The sequence below is a fragment of the Arachis stenosperma genome, chromosome 3 (assembly GCF_014773155.1).
Source record: "Arachis stenosperma cultivar V10309 chromosome 3, arast.V10309.gnm1.PFL2, whole genome shotgun sequence".
NCBI classification, from domain to species: Eukaryota; Viridiplantae; Streptophyta; class Magnoliopsida; order Fabales; family Fabaceae; genus Arachis; species Arachis stenosperma.
The window spans coordinates 158,188,101-158,205,989 of record NC_080379.1 but is presented as its reverse complement, the minus strand read 5'-3'; the positions used below and the strand labels follow the sequence as shown (position 1 = coordinate 158,205,989).

At 30.3% G+C, this 17,889-nt stretch overlaps 2 protein-coding genes across 2 annotated transcripts; both read left to right on the top strand.

Moving 5' to 3' along the window:
- Positions 1-2,959: 2,959 nt before the first annotated feature.
- LOC130968080 (cyclin-D3-1-like) lies at positions 2,960-4,387 on the top strand. Its single transcript, XM_057893166.1, has 5 exons — positions 2,960-3,127; positions 3,212-3,413; positions 3,501-3,556; positions 4,106-4,204; positions 4,355-4,387. The coding sequence occupies exons 1-5, from the start codon at positions 2,960-2,962 to the stop codon at positions 4,385-4,387; spliced, it is 558 nt and encodes a 185-aa protein (XP_057749149.1).
- Positions 4,388-6,527: 2,140 nt separating this feature from the next.
- LOC130970808 (LOB domain-containing protein 33-like) lies at positions 6,528-8,395 on the top strand. Its single transcript, XM_057897002.1, has 2 exons — positions 6,528-6,862; positions 7,761-8,395. Exons 1-2 carry the CDS (start codon positions 6,584-6,586, stop codon positions 8,136-8,138), a joined length of 657 nt encoding a protein of 218 aa, XP_057752985.1. The 5' UTR covers positions 6,528-6,583; the 3' UTR covers positions 8,139-8,395.
- The last annotated feature ends 9,494 nt before the right edge of the window (positions 8,396-17,889 follow it).

Sequence of the window (17,889 nt, the reverse complement as noted above, 5' to 3'; positions counted from 1 at the left end):
CAATTTCTGCCTTGATCTCGTCATTGACGGCGCCGATGAGGTGGATCCGACCTCAACCTTGTAAAAGGCCGTGGCGGCGCTCTTCCCTGTTGGAAGCCACCTTCGACAAGTTCATTATAAAATCCAAGAAATTAGTAAATAATTAGTTAATAAAATAATTATTAATCAAGAAATTAGAAAATAGAATTTTATAGTTTAATGGAATAGAAAAAATTAAAATAGAAATTTTGACACTAATTTTAAAGAGTTTGGCCCAAGATTGGGCCGAATGGAACAAATCGGATGAACCAAGCTCGTATTGGGCCCAAGTCCCAACTCAAAACAATAATACCCATGAGCTTCAGCTCATTTCCCTTCAGCCACCCATTGAAACACGCTAAAGCAAGGGGAGGAAAAGAGGAAAACATGCAAACCCTCACTCAAATATTCAATCCAATGTAACTTTAGATCCGGAGCTCTGATTGGCAAGCCGTCAGTGGTCACGCGTTCGTCTTGGAATCCTCTACGAAACCCACCCAAAAATTTGGTAAGAAATCAGTTATTCATCCTATATGATATTGTTATTTTTCAGATGCAGGTCGAGATGCACCTCAGTGAGCGTCTAGAGTTCCCTCTGCAAGCGAAGTTGGTTATCTTGGGGTTACTGTATTTTATTTTATGCTTTGTATATATATGTGTATAGATTCTCCATCCTTGTATTTTGTCCCTCCTAGAGGTTGACTTGGAGAAACAGGTGTTTGGTGATATATTTGGGATTACTCTTTCTGGTTATGTATATGTATATGTATATATTTGCTTTGGCCGGTTCTAGCTTCACGAGTCGGGTCAGAAGCCTTGTTATATGTATCTTTGGAATTCTTCTTTCATACTTATCGCTTACGCGAGTGATGCGATTTTCTATTTAACGCTTTGTTTAATTTTTCTTCACAGGCTTCTAGATAAAATTCCTTTCAACTATTATTATATATATTTTTTTACTTTTAGAGGTCATAATACCTTGCCACCTCAACTTAATGACTTAAGCATAAGACTCTATGTGGTAGGGTGTTACATTCATTGTGGCGGTCAATGAAACAAAGCTCGTGTCAGGACTCGCACTACTAGAAAACTAGTTATTACAGACGGATATTTCCGACGGATTTTATCCCACAGAAATACAGACAAATTTTAGAGAATTTTTTTTGTCGGAAAACAAAAAAATTGAATTAGCATAAATTACAGACGAAAAAGAGAATCTGTCGATAATTCTATCAAAAAATTAATTTTTTTTCATGGAAAATAGTTATAGACAAAAAATCTGTCTGTAATTAAATGGACAAGAACGTAACATTTTATTAAATTATTACAAACGAAAAATCCGTATGTAATTTAAAATTTTCCGTCGAAAATATTGAGTTAACCCTAACTCAGATCCTACCCTCTCGATCCATTCACACACCACACAAGTTTAGCAGGAGCTTCTTCCTCTCTCCATCCATGCTCTCTCCATCGCTCCGTCCACGCTCTCTCCATCGCTTTGATAACTCAGAGGTTCTTCCTCTCTCCGTCCATGCTCTCTCCATCGCAGGAGCTTCTTTCACCGCCATCGCTCTCTCCATCGCTCCGTCCATGGAGAAGCTCCATCACACCCCTTTCCGGATCTTCTCTGTGTTGCTCGCGTCTCTCCTTTCAAACCCAAACCTGTAATCTGCTAATTTAGCCAAAGTTTGGAGGTTAGATTTTCAATTTTTCCCATTCCATTCTCTTTCTTCTGTTTAAATGTTTGGCAATTCGATCATTCACTTACAAGATCCATTTTCCTGCTTCTATCTGAGCTGTGTTTCAGACCCCTCCATTTAGATCTGCGCTTCCAAATTTCAGATCGCGTTCCAGTAACCTCTATTTCTCTTTCTATTTTCTGTATTCTCTCTTCGAGTTCTTCATTCACTTGCCCTCACTGCACATTCTTCTCGTCTCATGATCTGATCTCATGGCTCCTAACACTGTTACGGACTTTGTTTTCTTGTCAGATTCAATTTGAGACAATAATCACTTCCGTCATTTCAAAGATCAAACGCAGACATGGTAATCCTTTTGTTTCCTCACAATTCCGCACTTTGATATTTATTTTAGGCTTCTCTATCAGCTACAATTTTGATATGTGCATGTAATTTAAATCTATGATCTGGCTTTACATTTACATGGGCTTCGTGTTGTGTAATTGTACACACTTGCCTTATAATTGAGATCTATTCATGGTGAGGTTTGTATTTGAATGTTCTTCAATATTACTGTTGGATCTTCTGATTTAGCTTATGATACCCGGTGTTATTTCCCTTTTTCCTCAAATTTAGCTATGATAGGTTGTTGTAAATGCTATTTCGTACAAAATTGGTGATGAATTAGATTATATGCAAGTTACTTGCCCATTGAGCATAGCCAAAATTGTGAGGTTGGAGCAGTGCTGAATTCCTTTGCAAAATGATGCATTTAACTGAGTTGGAGAATACTTCAGTCTTTCTTTCTATTTGCTTGAATTATCTTATACAACTCTGAATTTATGTTCTGAATTTTTTTCACCTATATAGGTTGTACTTGCTACTTCCATTGTGGGCAAATTTGGTAAAGGTGAGTTTTTAGATCACGGCTACGTCTTGAATTGATGCTCAGTTAGGTGATGCCTAAATCAAAATGGATTAGAAATTGCTGTTGCACTGACAAAGGCTTCTTTCTTTTGGATGCAGTTCTGGTTTCTAGGCAGTTTGCTGATAATGTTGCGCAGATATGTGTACTAGAGGTGTATTGTATTCACATTCTAGTTGTAATTACTTTGCGTAGTTCAATTTCTGTATCCTTATTTATCTTAAATGTTCACTCCTTTATTAATTATTTAGTAATTCTGTGAAGATAGCTTACCTCTCCAAATTGATGTGAAGACAAAAAGTTATGAGAAGACAGCTTACCTCTCCAAATTTTATTGATGAATTTCCTAATCCTTTTTACTATTTATACTTATCTGGATAGGTTCCTCTTGAGCTTCCATTTTCAAAGGGAGAAGCCATGGATGATCCAACTTGCCTCTGTCACCTGCATCTCTTTGGCTGCTAAAGTTGAAGAAACTCAAGTACCTCTTCTCTTGGACCTTCAAGTACATGTTTTTTTCTCCTTTATATCAGAAAACTTATCATGACGTTTCTAATAATGTGATTATTTGATCATAAATCATCATCAGGTAGAAGATGCAAAATATGTGTTTGAGGCAAAGATTATTCAGAAAATGGAGCTTCTGATTCTGTCCACCTTGAATTGGAAGATGTACCCTGTGATCCTACTCTCATTTTTAGATCACATTATAAGGAGGTTGGGACTCAAAATACATCTTTACTGGCAGTTTCTCAAGCGTCGTGAGAATCTTCTTCTCTCTTTGCTATTGGGTAAGAATAATAATTAACAACTAATTAACACTCAATTAGATCTCATTATTTAAATGAATGCTTATTATTATCTATGTTTGAGTTTAGATTCAAGATTCGTTGGTTGTCTTCCTTTTGTATTGGCCACTGCAACAATGCTGAATGTAATAGGCTAGATTCATCACAGCACTGACGGAGTGGAATACAAAAGCATTTTTTTTGTCTGTCTTCCTTTTTTCTACGTTTATTTTTTTTGGTTTGTCTCTCTCGCTCTTCTCTCTTTCTCTCTCTATATATTATATGAAAGTGATGTTCTTGTTCTTGTTCTTTCCTTATTCTTTTGTTAAATTCCTCTGAAGTGGGTTGTCCTATTTCTACTAGTGCATTGTATAGTTTATTGGTTGATTGAAAATAACTTAATTGTTCTTATTTGGGATCTATGAAAATCATTACTCCTTGCATTGTATATTAGAATTGTTCATAATCCTAGTCCTAGAAATTGATTTTGCAACTTCTAAAAATTTTTGTTGGAAGTCCATGAATTAAAATATATAGAAGGCCAGATTTTTATATTTTCAACTTTTGAATTGAAAACTAATTTACTAATTTCATTTCATGGCAAATTAGTTAATTCATATGGTCCCTTTAAGCTGCTGGAAGCACCCCACAACTGGTGGCAAGAAGCATGAGCACCTGAAATTGCTTCTGTGCAGATTGAATGGAGTGTCAGGGGTGACTCGTTAAGGAATGTTGATTCTGCTCATGTTTCGATCTCCAGCACCTTAAAGTATGATGATTCAAAGAAATGGGTGGTACTCTTAGTCTTCTGCAATATTGGGTGCTTGGGTAAAACAATTCAAGATATAATTTTCTTCAATTATCAATCTAAACAACCTGGTTTTGAAGACTTTGGTTCCTGATTTTTTACTAGATTGGCTTTGTTTTTTATATTAATGCTGCAGTTATGTTTATCTCACATAGCTGGAAAAGACTGAACAATTGTGCTCATTGGCCTTTTCTTTTCATAAAACTTGTTTGTTTGGTCTTTTATTTCTGAGAGTTAATAAATTATATATTGAAATATTTTCATATTGTACTGATCATGGTTAGTCCTTATGCATTCAATTGACATAATTTTCATTAGGATGTTGAGTAATGAATTTTTTGTGCCATAACAAAGTGAATAACTTTCACTATTGACATTTTTCATGTATTTTTTATTGTTGTGTACTTTTACTGATATGCAGTACTTTGAAATATTTCCAGGTAAGAATTGTAGCCCTTTTCCAATTGCATTAAGAGATATAAAGCAACACAACATTACTCAAAGCATGCGCGGGATATTGGTTGATTGGCTTGTAAAGATTTGCATAATGTAATTTTTCTCATATAATACAATGTTATGAATTATAGCTGATAAATTTAGTACGGTTGAATAATACACTGAGGATTATAGTTGATGTATCAATATATTTTGTTTTTGTTTTGAATTATATTGACTTGCTTATTTATAGTACTTTTCTTTTAGTTTGGTAATACGATGAATTTGTTTATTTTTTGAAATATTATAAATATTCAAATACAAATTAGATAAAAATTTATATTTATTTTGTATGAAAAAAGATTTATTTTGTAGTTAAAAAATATAAAAAAAATTCTATTTTACCTTACTAACAGATTTACAGACGGATTTTCTGTCTGTATTCAGAGTTTGGAGTGGTTTTCCAAGGCTCCAACTATCGACGAAAAACCTGTCAAAAAATCTGTCTGTAATTACAGACGTAAAATCCGTCGAAAAAATTGTCTGTAATTACAGACAAAAAATCCGTCGGAAAATCTGTCTGTAATTACAGACGAAAAATCCGTCGAAAAATTCGTCTATAATTACCGACGAAAAATCCAACAGAAAATCCGTCTGTAATTACCGACGAAAAATCCATTGGAAAGTTCGACGCCTCAGGGAAATGGATGGAGAATTTACAGAGGGAAAATCCATCGGTAACTGGTAAAAAACCGTCGGTAATTTTTCGACGAAAAAAAATTCTGTCTGTAAATAATTTTTGACGAGGCTTTTATAGAAGGACAAAATCTGTCTGTAACCAAAAATTCGTCTGTATTATAGACCAAATCTGTCTGTAAATCTGTCTGTATTATACAATTTTCTAGTTGTGTCGAAGGAGTGACCTTGCGATACCGATGGAGGTAGTGCAGTTTTGCGGAAAGTATAATCTGGTTCAGCTTCAGGAGTTGTTCAAGGAAGAAGGAGTGGTGGAGCACGGACTGTTTTTGAACAATTACAAAAATATATAAAAAAAAACATCCATTTAATATAAAAAAATTCTAATGTTTAACAAAAGAAATGTCCAGCTATAGGATTTAAAAAAAAACTATATAATTCTTAAAAAATAAAAATACCCCACATCTGTAATACAAAAAATTCAAAAAATACATTAAAAATATCTATTTAGTATGAAAAAGAAACATCATAATGCTTAGCATAAGAAACATCCATGTATATCAACTTACCTTTGTTAAGATAGGTTTCGAAATCCAATTCATTAGAAAGTTGGCAGAAGTTGGCTGGACCCTAGTTAGTTCTCTAGCGGAACTTATAATGTTATATAGCTTGCATATTAATATTTACGGTAATATTAGAGAGAAAAAAAATCAACCCAAGCAGTCTAAATTTACTTTATTTAAATTTTATTTATTAAAGAATACATTAAATAAAACCAAAAGTAATAAATTTTGGTAGTTTTTTATTAATATTTTTTTGTTATAAAATATTTTCGCAATGCTTACTACTTTAGACTCATTTTAAATATGAATAATAATACTATACATTAAAGTGTTTTTGTTAACTAAATCTAATAAATTTGGTCTAACATTAATAAAAATTAATTATAGATAGTATTATCTCAAGTTTTATTGTTTAATTTAGTTAAATTTAATTCTTAAAAAGATTTGAATGTAAAATATTAATCTTTAAATATAAAAGTAGAAGAATAGATAAGTGAGATTTATTAAAATGAATGATTAAAAAAAAAATTGGCCATCCATATATCCCAAGTGTTGGGGCGGCTATAAGAAGTAGTGGAGTCACGAGTTCGCCTCCATAGAGAAAACTAATCTATAGCCAGTACTACTAAGAAAATTAGTAAAGCGATAAATAGTATTAATATATATAAGTCATGAAAGGGTTTGGGTCTTCATGTGGAGCATGCAAGTACCTAAGGAGAAGGTGCACAAGAGATTGTGTATTTTCCCCTTACTTCTCCTATGATGAGGCATCAACCCATTTTGCGGCAGTTCATAAGGTGTTTGGTGCTAGCAACGTCTCTAGACTGTTGCTACACCTTCCATTGCACAACAGAAGTGACGCTGCTATCACCATAACTTACCAAGCTCTCGCTCGCATGCACGATCCTATCTATGGTTGTGTTGCTTATATCTATGTATTGCAGCAACAGGTACTTGATCAAGGGAGTCACTCAAATAAAGACGTTTAAAACGTTTTTTTTTTAATAATTAAAATTTAATATATATAATCGATTAAATCGTATTATTTTTGTCAAAATTAGGCTAAATAAATTAATTTGACCAAAAAAATAGTAAATCAAATTTTGAATTGGTCTAAATTAATATTATTTTTTTATATAAAAAATGACTATAATATTCTTATTATAAAAAATAACTAAAATACTTCTGTTATATATATTATTTTTTATAAAAATTTTAAATTTTAGTCATTTTCTTTTCTACTGTCAGTAGGGTTAAGATTTAGAGTTTTCAATATATATATATATATATATATATATATATATATATATATATATATATATATATATGGGTATTTTAGTTATTTTTTATAATAGAAATATTGTAGTCATTTTTTATAAAAAAAAAATATTAATTTAGATCGATTCAAAATTTAATTTATTGATTTTTCGACTAAACTGATTTGTCCGATCTAATTTTAAACAAAATAATGCGGTTTAATCGGTTATATATGTTAAATTTTAATTATTACAAAATATCTTTAAAAAGACGTTTTTAACCTCTTTATTTGAGTAGATCCCTTAATTAATTATTATCCGACCCATCAACTTTCTTATATCTTGTCACACCTACCATATAGTTTAGATAACGTATGTCATTCTAATCTTTTTAGGTTAAAAAGTATTAATAAACAATAAAACATCTATACAATAAATTGGTCATACAAAATAAAGTTAATTTACAAACAGTTTTGTAATCAATTCTTAATTTTGGGTTGATAATTAGTGTGTGAATAATCAAAATGAATGAGTGATATTGTGATTTGTGAACAAAGAGTAACATTTATTTTAACCTTGTTGTTATGGGCAGGTTGCAAGCTTGCAAAGGGAGATAGATGATATACTAGGGAATAATTTCATGATGAAGAATTCCTCATGTCTTGGTGTTGAGAATTATTGTGGCAATGTTCATCAATCACCGATGATGAACATCAACAACGGGATAGAGTATATTGTGCAAGAAGGAACAAGGAGTCAATGTTATAAAAGTCAACTAGCTAATCAATTTTCTAGTGATGAAGAAATTGACAGAGAGTATGAAAGATTATTATTGATGGACACAGATCATTTATTATATGGTGAGACAGACCCCATCTCCCTGGAGAAGTTTCTGTCTGGAATTGACCAGGATGTGTTCCTTAATCATCCATGGTTCAAGCATAATAATAATAACATTATTGGAAACTAGCAATAATCAAAGCCAGAACTATATTCTACTGATTGTGCTACATGATTATATTGCACAAGAGTGAATGTTTGTGTCGACATTTATTTTATTTTGTGAATATATATAATCATACAAGCTAAGTACATCCAGAAGTTCCTCTGCAAAAGGAACGGCCTACAGAGCTCAAAACTACACAGTTCAAGCTATGGGTAATTCTAAAATCTCAGTTTTCCTTCGCTTGTTAATTTTCCCCTAAGCCTTATTAAACGATGTACAAGCTTCTATAAAAATGTATGGTCAACCTTTGCTATGCAAAACTATGAATCTATTGGCTTCTAAAAGCAAGACGAGTATAACACTTTCGTGAGAAAATACTTGTTTCGAATACCTGTTAATTTTTATGAAAGACAATGTGATCACTAAAGAAAAAGACATTTTGGTCCCTAATATCGTTATTTTAAGATCATATGAACTCTTCGTTAAAAATTTATTATATAATAATGAAAATTAATTTTATAAAAATTTTATTTATAATTTGTGCATTTAATTTTAAATTCTATAAACTATTAGTAATTTTTTTTGTAAAATTCTTTTATCGGTGGTGATCAAATAAAGAAAGTCATTGCATGAAATGTTGTCTTAAAAAGAAAAAAGTAATTGCAGTTTTAAAAAAAATAGCACAACATAAGAATGAGAGAAGATAATGATGATGTTAATAGTGGTAGTATTGATGGTGGTAGAAGAGATAATAATAATGATAAAGTATAATTGCACAATAAAAATAATAAAAATAAAAGTTATAATAACAAAAATTAAAAAGGTAGTGATAATGATGGTAGTAGTTGCTTCTATTACTTAAAAAACTTTGTTGAGAGTTTAAAATTTTCATACATTACAAATAAAATCTCTCACAACTAATTTTCAGTACTATTTGATAATTTTTTTAATAAATTCGTATTGTCTCAAAATAATAATAATAAAAATTGAAAGTTGAAACGTCCTTTCTTAGTGAGGATCCATCCGGTTGTTTTTCAGTACTACTTTCTCTTAGTACTCTTCTTCCATCAAATTTTGAATCTCACTAATTAACCATGAACATGAGTTTATGTAATGAGAGAGAAAGAAAGTATGAGAAGAAAGAAAGTCAAGAAGTATTGTAGAAATGTAAAATCAATCTATTATTAATTCAATCAATCATTTCTTTATATACAAAATTGGTGGCTTTACTAACTCTATACTTTATTTTAATTAATTGTCATAACTAACTTAATTCTTTAATGGACTTGTTAATTTAACCACTGATTACATGTAATGTAATACATGCTATAGCGAAGATGCTTCTATTCACGCGTATTTTTATTTTACAGCATGAAACTTTTAGAACTCTAATAATTAAAGAATGAACTATTAAATTCTTGAGACTCTTTTCAAAAGATATTTTATTTTAAGTGTTTTTTGCTCTTAAAATTTTTTAAGAAAAAATGAAAAAATAAAATTTTATTTTCTATTTTTACCTTCTATGTATGAAATTTTAAAATAAAAATAAAATTAAAAATGCAAACAAACATGGCCAAAAATTCTTCAGTCCTAGATAAACAGTTCCTATTAAAAACTTCTAGATGAAACTCTAGCGACCAAACTGCCTAAAAAAAACTCCATAGTTTAGAGTTTGTTTAATGTACAAAGGCCCATATCCATAACCACTACGTCCCTCACTCCTAAACACACATTCCTTGACCCAAAAAAAAAAAACAAACAAAAAACACACATCCAAATCCAATAATACAAGCATTTCTTTGTCATTCCATTATTCATCATCCAAACAAAATCTAGAGGTAAGCAGAGTTTATTTTCCAGACAAATAATTATCTATATACAAATTTTATAAAATATTATTTTTCTAGTCAATTGTACCCCTATAAGTGGAAATATTAATTAAGAATTGCAAAATATTTTATTTTTCCTAAAACGTGTAAATAACAAATAGAACGGTATATATATATAATCATGCCCAAATGCTTAATCATAAAAAGGTGAATGTTATGGTGTCGATAATGTGGTGCTTATTTACTAAAAAGGGTTAAAAGTTATTATTTTATTTAAAAGATATAAAAATAAATAATTTTTAAAAAATAAAAACTTACTACAAAAAGTAAGTTAGGCAATATTTAGACAAAAATTCATAAATACCATAAAATTAGCCTCATAAAAATAGTAGCACCGTAATCTGCACTGGGAGTACTAGAAGACACTAAACATCTTCAGAAGATCATAACTCTGTAAAGGTAACGTGAAAAAACTTTCGCTTTTCACGATGGTTATTATTTTAACTAGCCATGCGATGAAATGTAAAGGTTAACAATCCTAATGAATACAAAGCCCAATATGACTAGAATAACGTACTAAGAAGGTTAATATAGCTCGAGACAAAAAAAAAAAAAGATGGTTAATATAGCTGTGCACTGTCAGAAAAAAAAAATAAAAAATGTTAATGTAGCTGTTCTCGAAGCTTTGGCACAATGGTATTTTTGTTATGGTGTTTAAATATTTTATTTTTTTAATTAAAAAATAAAATATTTAAAATAAAAAATAAATTATATAAAATTTATTAAATATTATTTTTTTTTAATAACTTAAATAGAAAGTAATAGGTATCATAACATTTACCAAAATTAAATAGTGAATAAAAACTCTTTAAATATTATGTGTATAAGAGTATAATGTGAATAAATTTGTAATATTGTAATGTTTAAAATTAAAATCCATTCAATCCCAAAAAAAAAGTTTACTAGCTAATCAAAATCTTTGTTATATATATTATTAAATTATTATGATAACAATGGATGCCTATTAATATCAGCGATTGAACATTTTCACATTGAAAGATTTAACTTTTCAATATAAATTTAGAATTAATAAATTTTAAATATTTGAACTTTTATATGTATAAATAGAGGATAAAACCTCAGGTAACATACATAATCAATAATAAAATTCTCTATCTCTTCTTTATATTGTCAAACATTATTTTTTCTTTTATATATACGATACTACATATATTAGTAATATATATATATATATATATATATATATATATATATATATATATATATATGAATCATTTTTATTATATTAAAATATTAATTGTGATGAATATTAATACTAGAGTTATTTATTTACATTTCTTTATTTTATATCTATTTTCTCTTTCTTATTTATTTATTTTACAATACGTTATCAGCACGAGCAGACCATATTTTTCATACTAGTGAGGAGACACTTGCCCCCACTCTTATTTCATATTTTTCAACAAAAAAAAATTTTTATATATACATATATATATATATATATATATATATATATATATATATATATATATATATATATATATATATATATAATATGCCTCCATTTTAAATTTTAAATGATCCCACTACAAATAAACAAAGTTCAATTGTTAAAAGGTCCAAACCTATTTTATCTCTCTATCATTTTAACTATTAGTTAACCTAATTAAATTTAGTCTTCTTTTATTCTCAAATTCCAGCCGTCACTTATTTATTCTTTTAAATCCTCTTCTTAGTTTCATATTTTGAACCTTCTTTTCTATTCCTTATCTAGTGGTCATTTTTTCTTCATCAAAAGGTAAATTTTAAATTCTCTGTTTTGTTTTATATAACTCTCTATAACTCTATTTATTTTTCAATTTTATTGTTTTTTTTATATTTTCAAATGTAAATTTTAATTCAAATAATTATAATTTAGGTATTAATCTAATTTTATTTTATTCTCAATTTAGTGATTCTTATTATTTATTTGTTTATCTTTCGTTCTATTCTATTATATGTAATTATGTTCCATATAAATTTTTAAAGTAAATTGATCAATTTACTAATTCAAAATATATATTTTTTATTTTTAGAAATAATAATAAAAAAATATTTCAAAAGAAAGCTACCAGTAGAATGTGAAGTCACTCCATTAGTCTCTTCTAATAAAAAAAAGTTCTTAGAATTAAATCGAAAAAAGTTAGTGGATAATGTAATTTTTGATTTTTTTTTTGTATTCGAATAATAAATATGCATTATTTTTAAATTAATATATCTTTTGATAGTAATGTGCATTATTTTTGCCTCCTCCCCCAACATAAATTTTCTGGGTCCGTCACTGAGCACGAGACTTTAATCAAAATTTAGGAAGACTCAAGGTAATAAATTTTCATTATGTCGAAACTCTCTCATTTTAAATTTAATACTCTTTATATATCTGAAAACAACTACTTATCATGGATACTAGATGCTGAAATCCATCTTAATTTAATGGATCTTGGAGATACCATTAAGGCTGAAAATAATACATCCTAAAAGGATAAAGCCAAAGCCATGATCTTCCTTCATCAACATCTTGACGAAGGATTAAAAAATAAATATCTCACACTAAAAGATCCTGCAGATCTGTGAAAAAAACTTGAAAAAAGGTATAATCATCAAAAGACAGTGATACTTCCTCAAACTCGATATGAGTGGACGCTTTTGCGTCTACAGGATTTTAAATCCATAAATGAATACAACTCAACAATGTTCTGAATTACCTCACGAATGAAATTATGTGGAGAAAAGATAACTGATAATGACATGTTAGAGAAAACTTTCTCGATCTTCCATACCTCGAATGTGTTCTTCCAGCATCAGTATCGAGAAAAAGAATTTAAAAAATATTCTAAGCTAAGTTCTTACCTTCTTGTTGCTGAATGCAACAATAAGTTATTTTAAAAAAAAATCATAAAGTGGCCCAGCTGGCGTCGCCCCATTTCTTGAAGCAAATGCGGTAAATTATAATCCCAAAGAGGTAAATGGTAAGGTTTTAGTAACAAGAAAAATTATGTTCATAAGGAATGATCTCACCAGAAGTGGGATAAAGAAAGAAATAATGGACAAAATAAATCAACAAAGGATAAATATTTCCGTTGTGGTGGAATGGGCCATTGGCGTACCTGTCGTACCCGAGGCACCTAGTTGATCTTTATCAAGCATCCTTGAAAAAAGATGACAAAGGATAGGGGACAAATTTTATTTTCAAAAGATATTGCTGAAAATTATACCACTCGTTATGAAGTATTTGCTTTTTTTTTAGGATTCTGAAGGAAATATTGGTCATTTGATCAATGATGAAATAGTTTAATATGTGCGTTTGTTAAGTACCCATGTAGATAAATAATGTAAGAAACTTCCTGTTAAATTTTATTTTCTATGCATTTGAATTTCAAATATGATGTATATAAATAATGTTTAATAAAATATTTATGTTTATGAATTTCAAAATTACTAAATATGCCAAATATTGGGGCATGCTATTTTACATGTCGCGGCACTCATTCATTTGAGGCCGACAAGTTACCATCAATTTTATACTCTGCAATTAGCTTTTGGCCACCAGTCAAATATTTTCCATTTAAGAATATTCGGATGTGCGATATATGTTCCCATTGCACCACCTTTTCGTACCAAAATGGGACCCTAAAAAAATTGGGGATATATGTTGGATATGATTCTCTCTCTATAGTGAGGTATCTTGAGATACAAATGGAAGACGTATTTAAAGCCCGATTTGCATATTGTCATTTTGATGAATTAAAATTTTCAATATTAGGGGAAGAGAATAAGCTTCCTGAAAAGGAACTTAATTGATGCATTTAGATCCTCGATCAGAGCAATGTGAACTAAAAGTTCAAAAGATTATACATTTGCAAAGAATAGCATATGAATTCCTGATGCATTTTATGATACGAAAAGAATTACTAAATTCTATATACCTGTTGAAAATTTTTCAATTCAAATTGATGTTCCAATTGGACAAGTGGCCACTGAAACAAATTCACGACAGAAGCGTGGTAGACTTGTCAGTTCCAAAGAAAAATTCTCAGAAAAAAATAGGTAAATACTATTCCTGTTGAAAAAGATAAATATATGATAAAGATACCTACAGTTGTCCAAAATTCTGATATAATTTTGATGCCAGAAGATGTTCAGGTACTTGAAAATTTTGAAAATGATGAGATCTCGATAAATTATATTTTTACAGAAGAAAAATGGAACCAAAATAAGACGATTGTCAATGAAATATTTGCATATAATGTGGCATTAAATATCATGTATGAAAATAAAGATCTTGAGCCAAGAACAGTCGAAGAATGTCGACAAAGGAATGCTTGGCCAAAATGAAAAAAGCTATGAAGGATGAGTTAGACTCACTTGCAAAATGTGAAATAATTGGACCTATAATTCGTACACCAGAAGATGTAAAACCTGTTGGATACAGATGGATATTTGTGAGAAAACGAAATGATAAAAATGAAGTTGTACGCTACAAAGCCTGACTTGTGGCACAAGGTTTTTCACAAAGGTCCGATATAGATTATAAAGAAACATATTCTCCTGTAATGGATGCAATAACATTGCGTTATTTGGTCAGTTTATCCGCATACCATAAACTACATATGCATTTAATAGATGTGGTAACAACCTACTTATACGGATCATTACATCGTGATATCTATATGAAAGTCTTTGAAGGATTAAAGGTATCTAAATCATCCAATGAATATTCACAAGGGTTATACTCAATCAAATTGCAAAGATCTTTATATGGTATAAAGCAATCAGGATGAATGTGGTATAATTGTCTTATTGAGTATTTGGCCAAAAATGGATTTAAGAATGATAATGTCTGTCCATGTGTTTTCATAGAAAAATCTGCATCTGAATTCATTATAATTGCTTTGTATGTTGATGATTTAAATATCATTGGAATCCCTGAAGAAAATTTTACAATTATAAAAGCTTTAAAAGAAGAGTTTGAGATGAAAGATTTTGGAAAGACTAAATTTTATCTCGACCAGCAGATCGAGCATACAAAAAATGGGATCTTTATTCATCAAACAACGTATACAGAAAAGATCTTGAAAAAAATTTATATAGATAAGTCACATCCATTAAGTACCACAATGATCGTAAAGTCTTTGATGTGAAAAATGATCAATTCCGTCTTAAAGAAGAAAAAGAAGGTATATCATTAAGGCACTAATGTATCTTGCAAATAATACACGATCTGATATATCATTTGCTGTGAATTTATTAGTAAGGTATAGTTCCTCTCCAACTAGAAGATATTAGAGTGGAATCAAACATTGTTATGATATTTTCATGGAACAATTAATATGGGATTGTTCTTTCTATATGAATCCAAGTCACAATTAGTTGGCTATGCAGATGCAAGATACTTGTCTGATCCACATAAAGGAAGATCTCAAACAATATACCTATTCACATATGATGATACAGCTATATCATGGAGATCCACAAAATAGACGATAGCAGCAATATCCTCTAATCATGCTGAAATACTAGCGATACATGAAGCAAGTCGCAAGTGTTTTGGCTTAGGAGTTTGATTCAATATATTCTGTCATCATGTGGACTGATTGACCATAAGATAGCTCCAACTCAGTGGTGCAGCTTGAAACAAAATTTGGGGGAGGCAGATAGAGGATAATTATCAAGATGCTTTTGATATGGACCTTATTTAAGATAAGTTCGTCTAACCTCATCTCTCTGATTTGAATGATATTACCAAATTTGAAGCCGTTTTTCAGGGTCTCGTTCTAAAGAATTAAGGTCAAACTCATCAGATGCAACTCTTTAAACTTTTGAAAGTTGTATCTCACTTTCTTCGTGATTCATTAAAGTAGAAGAACTATCTACATGTGTTGATATTGTAAAAGTTATATGTTCTCCTCCTTGAATATTAGCCTTCCTCTTAAAAAAAGCATCAATTCTTTGATTTTTCATGATTATTTTATATAAAAATTTGAATATATATCATGTAAAATATGTAAAAAAGAAGTTAGAAGAACAAATATTAAAATTTATAATATTTATTAAGATTTTTTATCAATTTATACAAATACAATAATATCAATAATTATTGAATATTCTAATAATTTTTATCATATAAAAAATTAAATTAAATAAATAGTAAAATATAAAATAATATTAAATTACATAAATAAAAAATACCTAATTTTTATATTTGAACTCAAAGGTAGAGGAAGTGTTGCTTATTGAATAGAGAGCTGCGAAATGTGAATACACTCAGTTCAGTCCAAATCCAACATGTTTTGAATTTTTAAAAATAAAAGAGTATATACCCATTTTGGTCCTCAAAGAATTTCAGACTGGACACTTTAGTCCCCAACTAAAATTAATTACTCGATTGGTCCCTAACAATTAACTCCGTCAGTCACTTAAGTCCTTTATTCCGTTAATTCTAACGGAGGACAAAATAGTCCCTGACAACTCTAACAGGGGACAAAATGGTCCCTGGTCTCCTTTGTTTGGAAACGACACTGTTCTCCTCCCAATTTCATCATATCTCGCATAACTAACAGTTAACACTGTAACTTCAAACTACACAATGCACACTCTATAAATTTAATGTTCACAAGAAAAAAATCCTCAACTTATTCTCAACCAATTCATACTCAGGAAACTAATGTCTATGTCTCTCAGCTAGTTGTCGTCTTCGATGGATCCCATGAATCTAGACGGCAAGTCTGATTTGTTAAGACTCGTCGTTGTTGTTGCCATCTCCCTCCTCCTTTGCCCTAACATCTCCATGACCACATTGTCCACCATTCCGATCACTTCCTTTAGCTTCTTCTCCGAACCATTGTTCAGTAATTGCTTCAGTTTCCATATGAGCGGCAACGGCGACATTGTTCGTTGTAATAGCTTGGATGCGAGGTTGAAATTGTCTGCCAACTTAGACTCCGAAAAAGAAGGAATGAAGCACTCGGTGTCTATTTGAAATGAGAATTTGCATATGATGTCAAAGGAGAATCTTCTCATGATGTCCTAACGTCCAACAATCTATATTGGTTGCCGAAGAGTGGAGAAAGGTGTGCCCTTAGAGTAGTTGTGGAAATTAGTCTTGAGGATGTCGTGGACGTTGTCGGGGTTAGGTGATGTTATCAAAGACGTGCAAGTGGATGCTTTTGGTGGGTGAAGTGCAGAGGAGGTGGATGTACCAGTCACAAAGATTTAGGAAGTGTGTGGTCCATGACATCTTGAGATAGGTGCGACACGTGTGACAATTACACCATAGCTTAATCTTGGAGCTAAAGAGGAGGAAGGAAAAGATGGAAAAAAAAGACTGTGAAAGTGAAGAAGAAGAGTATGAATGTTAGGGTTATACGAGATATGATAAAAATTGGGGAAAAATAGTGTCGTTTTCGAATAAAGGGGTCAGTGATAATTTTGTCCCTTGTTAGAGTTGTCAGGGATTATTTTGTCTCATGTTAGAGTTTTCAGAGACTATTTTGTCTTCCGTTAGAGTTGACGGAGCCAAGGACCTAAGTGACTGACGGAATTAATTATTAGGGACCAATCAAGTAATTAATTTTAGTTGGGGACTAAAGTGTCCAGTCTGAAATTCTTTGAGGACCAAAATGGATATCTATTGTGCAATAAAAACAAGAGATGAAAATTGAACTTTGGTATTTTAAGTTATAATAAAGTATTTGAGCCAACTAAACTATTTTTTATTTTTTGAAGAAGTATTACTAATTTTTTTAACAAAAGTTTAGGGGGTCATTGCCCCCTTGTCTCAACTAAGCTCCGCCCCTGCTCCAACTGTTCTGTTTGAATATAATACAGCATGCATTGTGCAACTTAAAGGTAGATACATCAAAGGTGATAGAACAAAGCATATTTCT

Excerpts from the sequence above, each read along its gene's own strand:
- LOC130968080 (XM_057893166.1), top strand. The coding sequence starts at position 2,960 with ATGAATTTCCTAATCCTTTTTACTATTTATACTTATCTGGATAGGTTC. Across the intron at positions 3,557-4,105 it reads CCACTGCAACAATGCTGAAT|ATTGAATGGAGTGTCAGGGG; the intron begins GTAATAGGCTAG and ends GCTTCTGTGCAG. Across the intron at positions 4,205-4,354 it reads ATGATTCAAAGAAATGGGTG|TTATGTTTATCTCACATAGC; the intron begins GTACTCTTAGTC and ends TTAATGCTGCAG.
- LOC130970808 (XM_057897002.1), top strand. The coding sequence starts at position 6,584 with ATGAAAGGGTTTGGGTCTTCATGTGGAGCATGCAAGTACCTAAGGAGA. Across the intron at positions 6,863-7,760 it reads TCTATGTATTGCAGCAACAG|GTTGCAAGCTTGCAAAGGGA; the intron begins GTACTTGATCAA and ends TGTTATGGGCAG.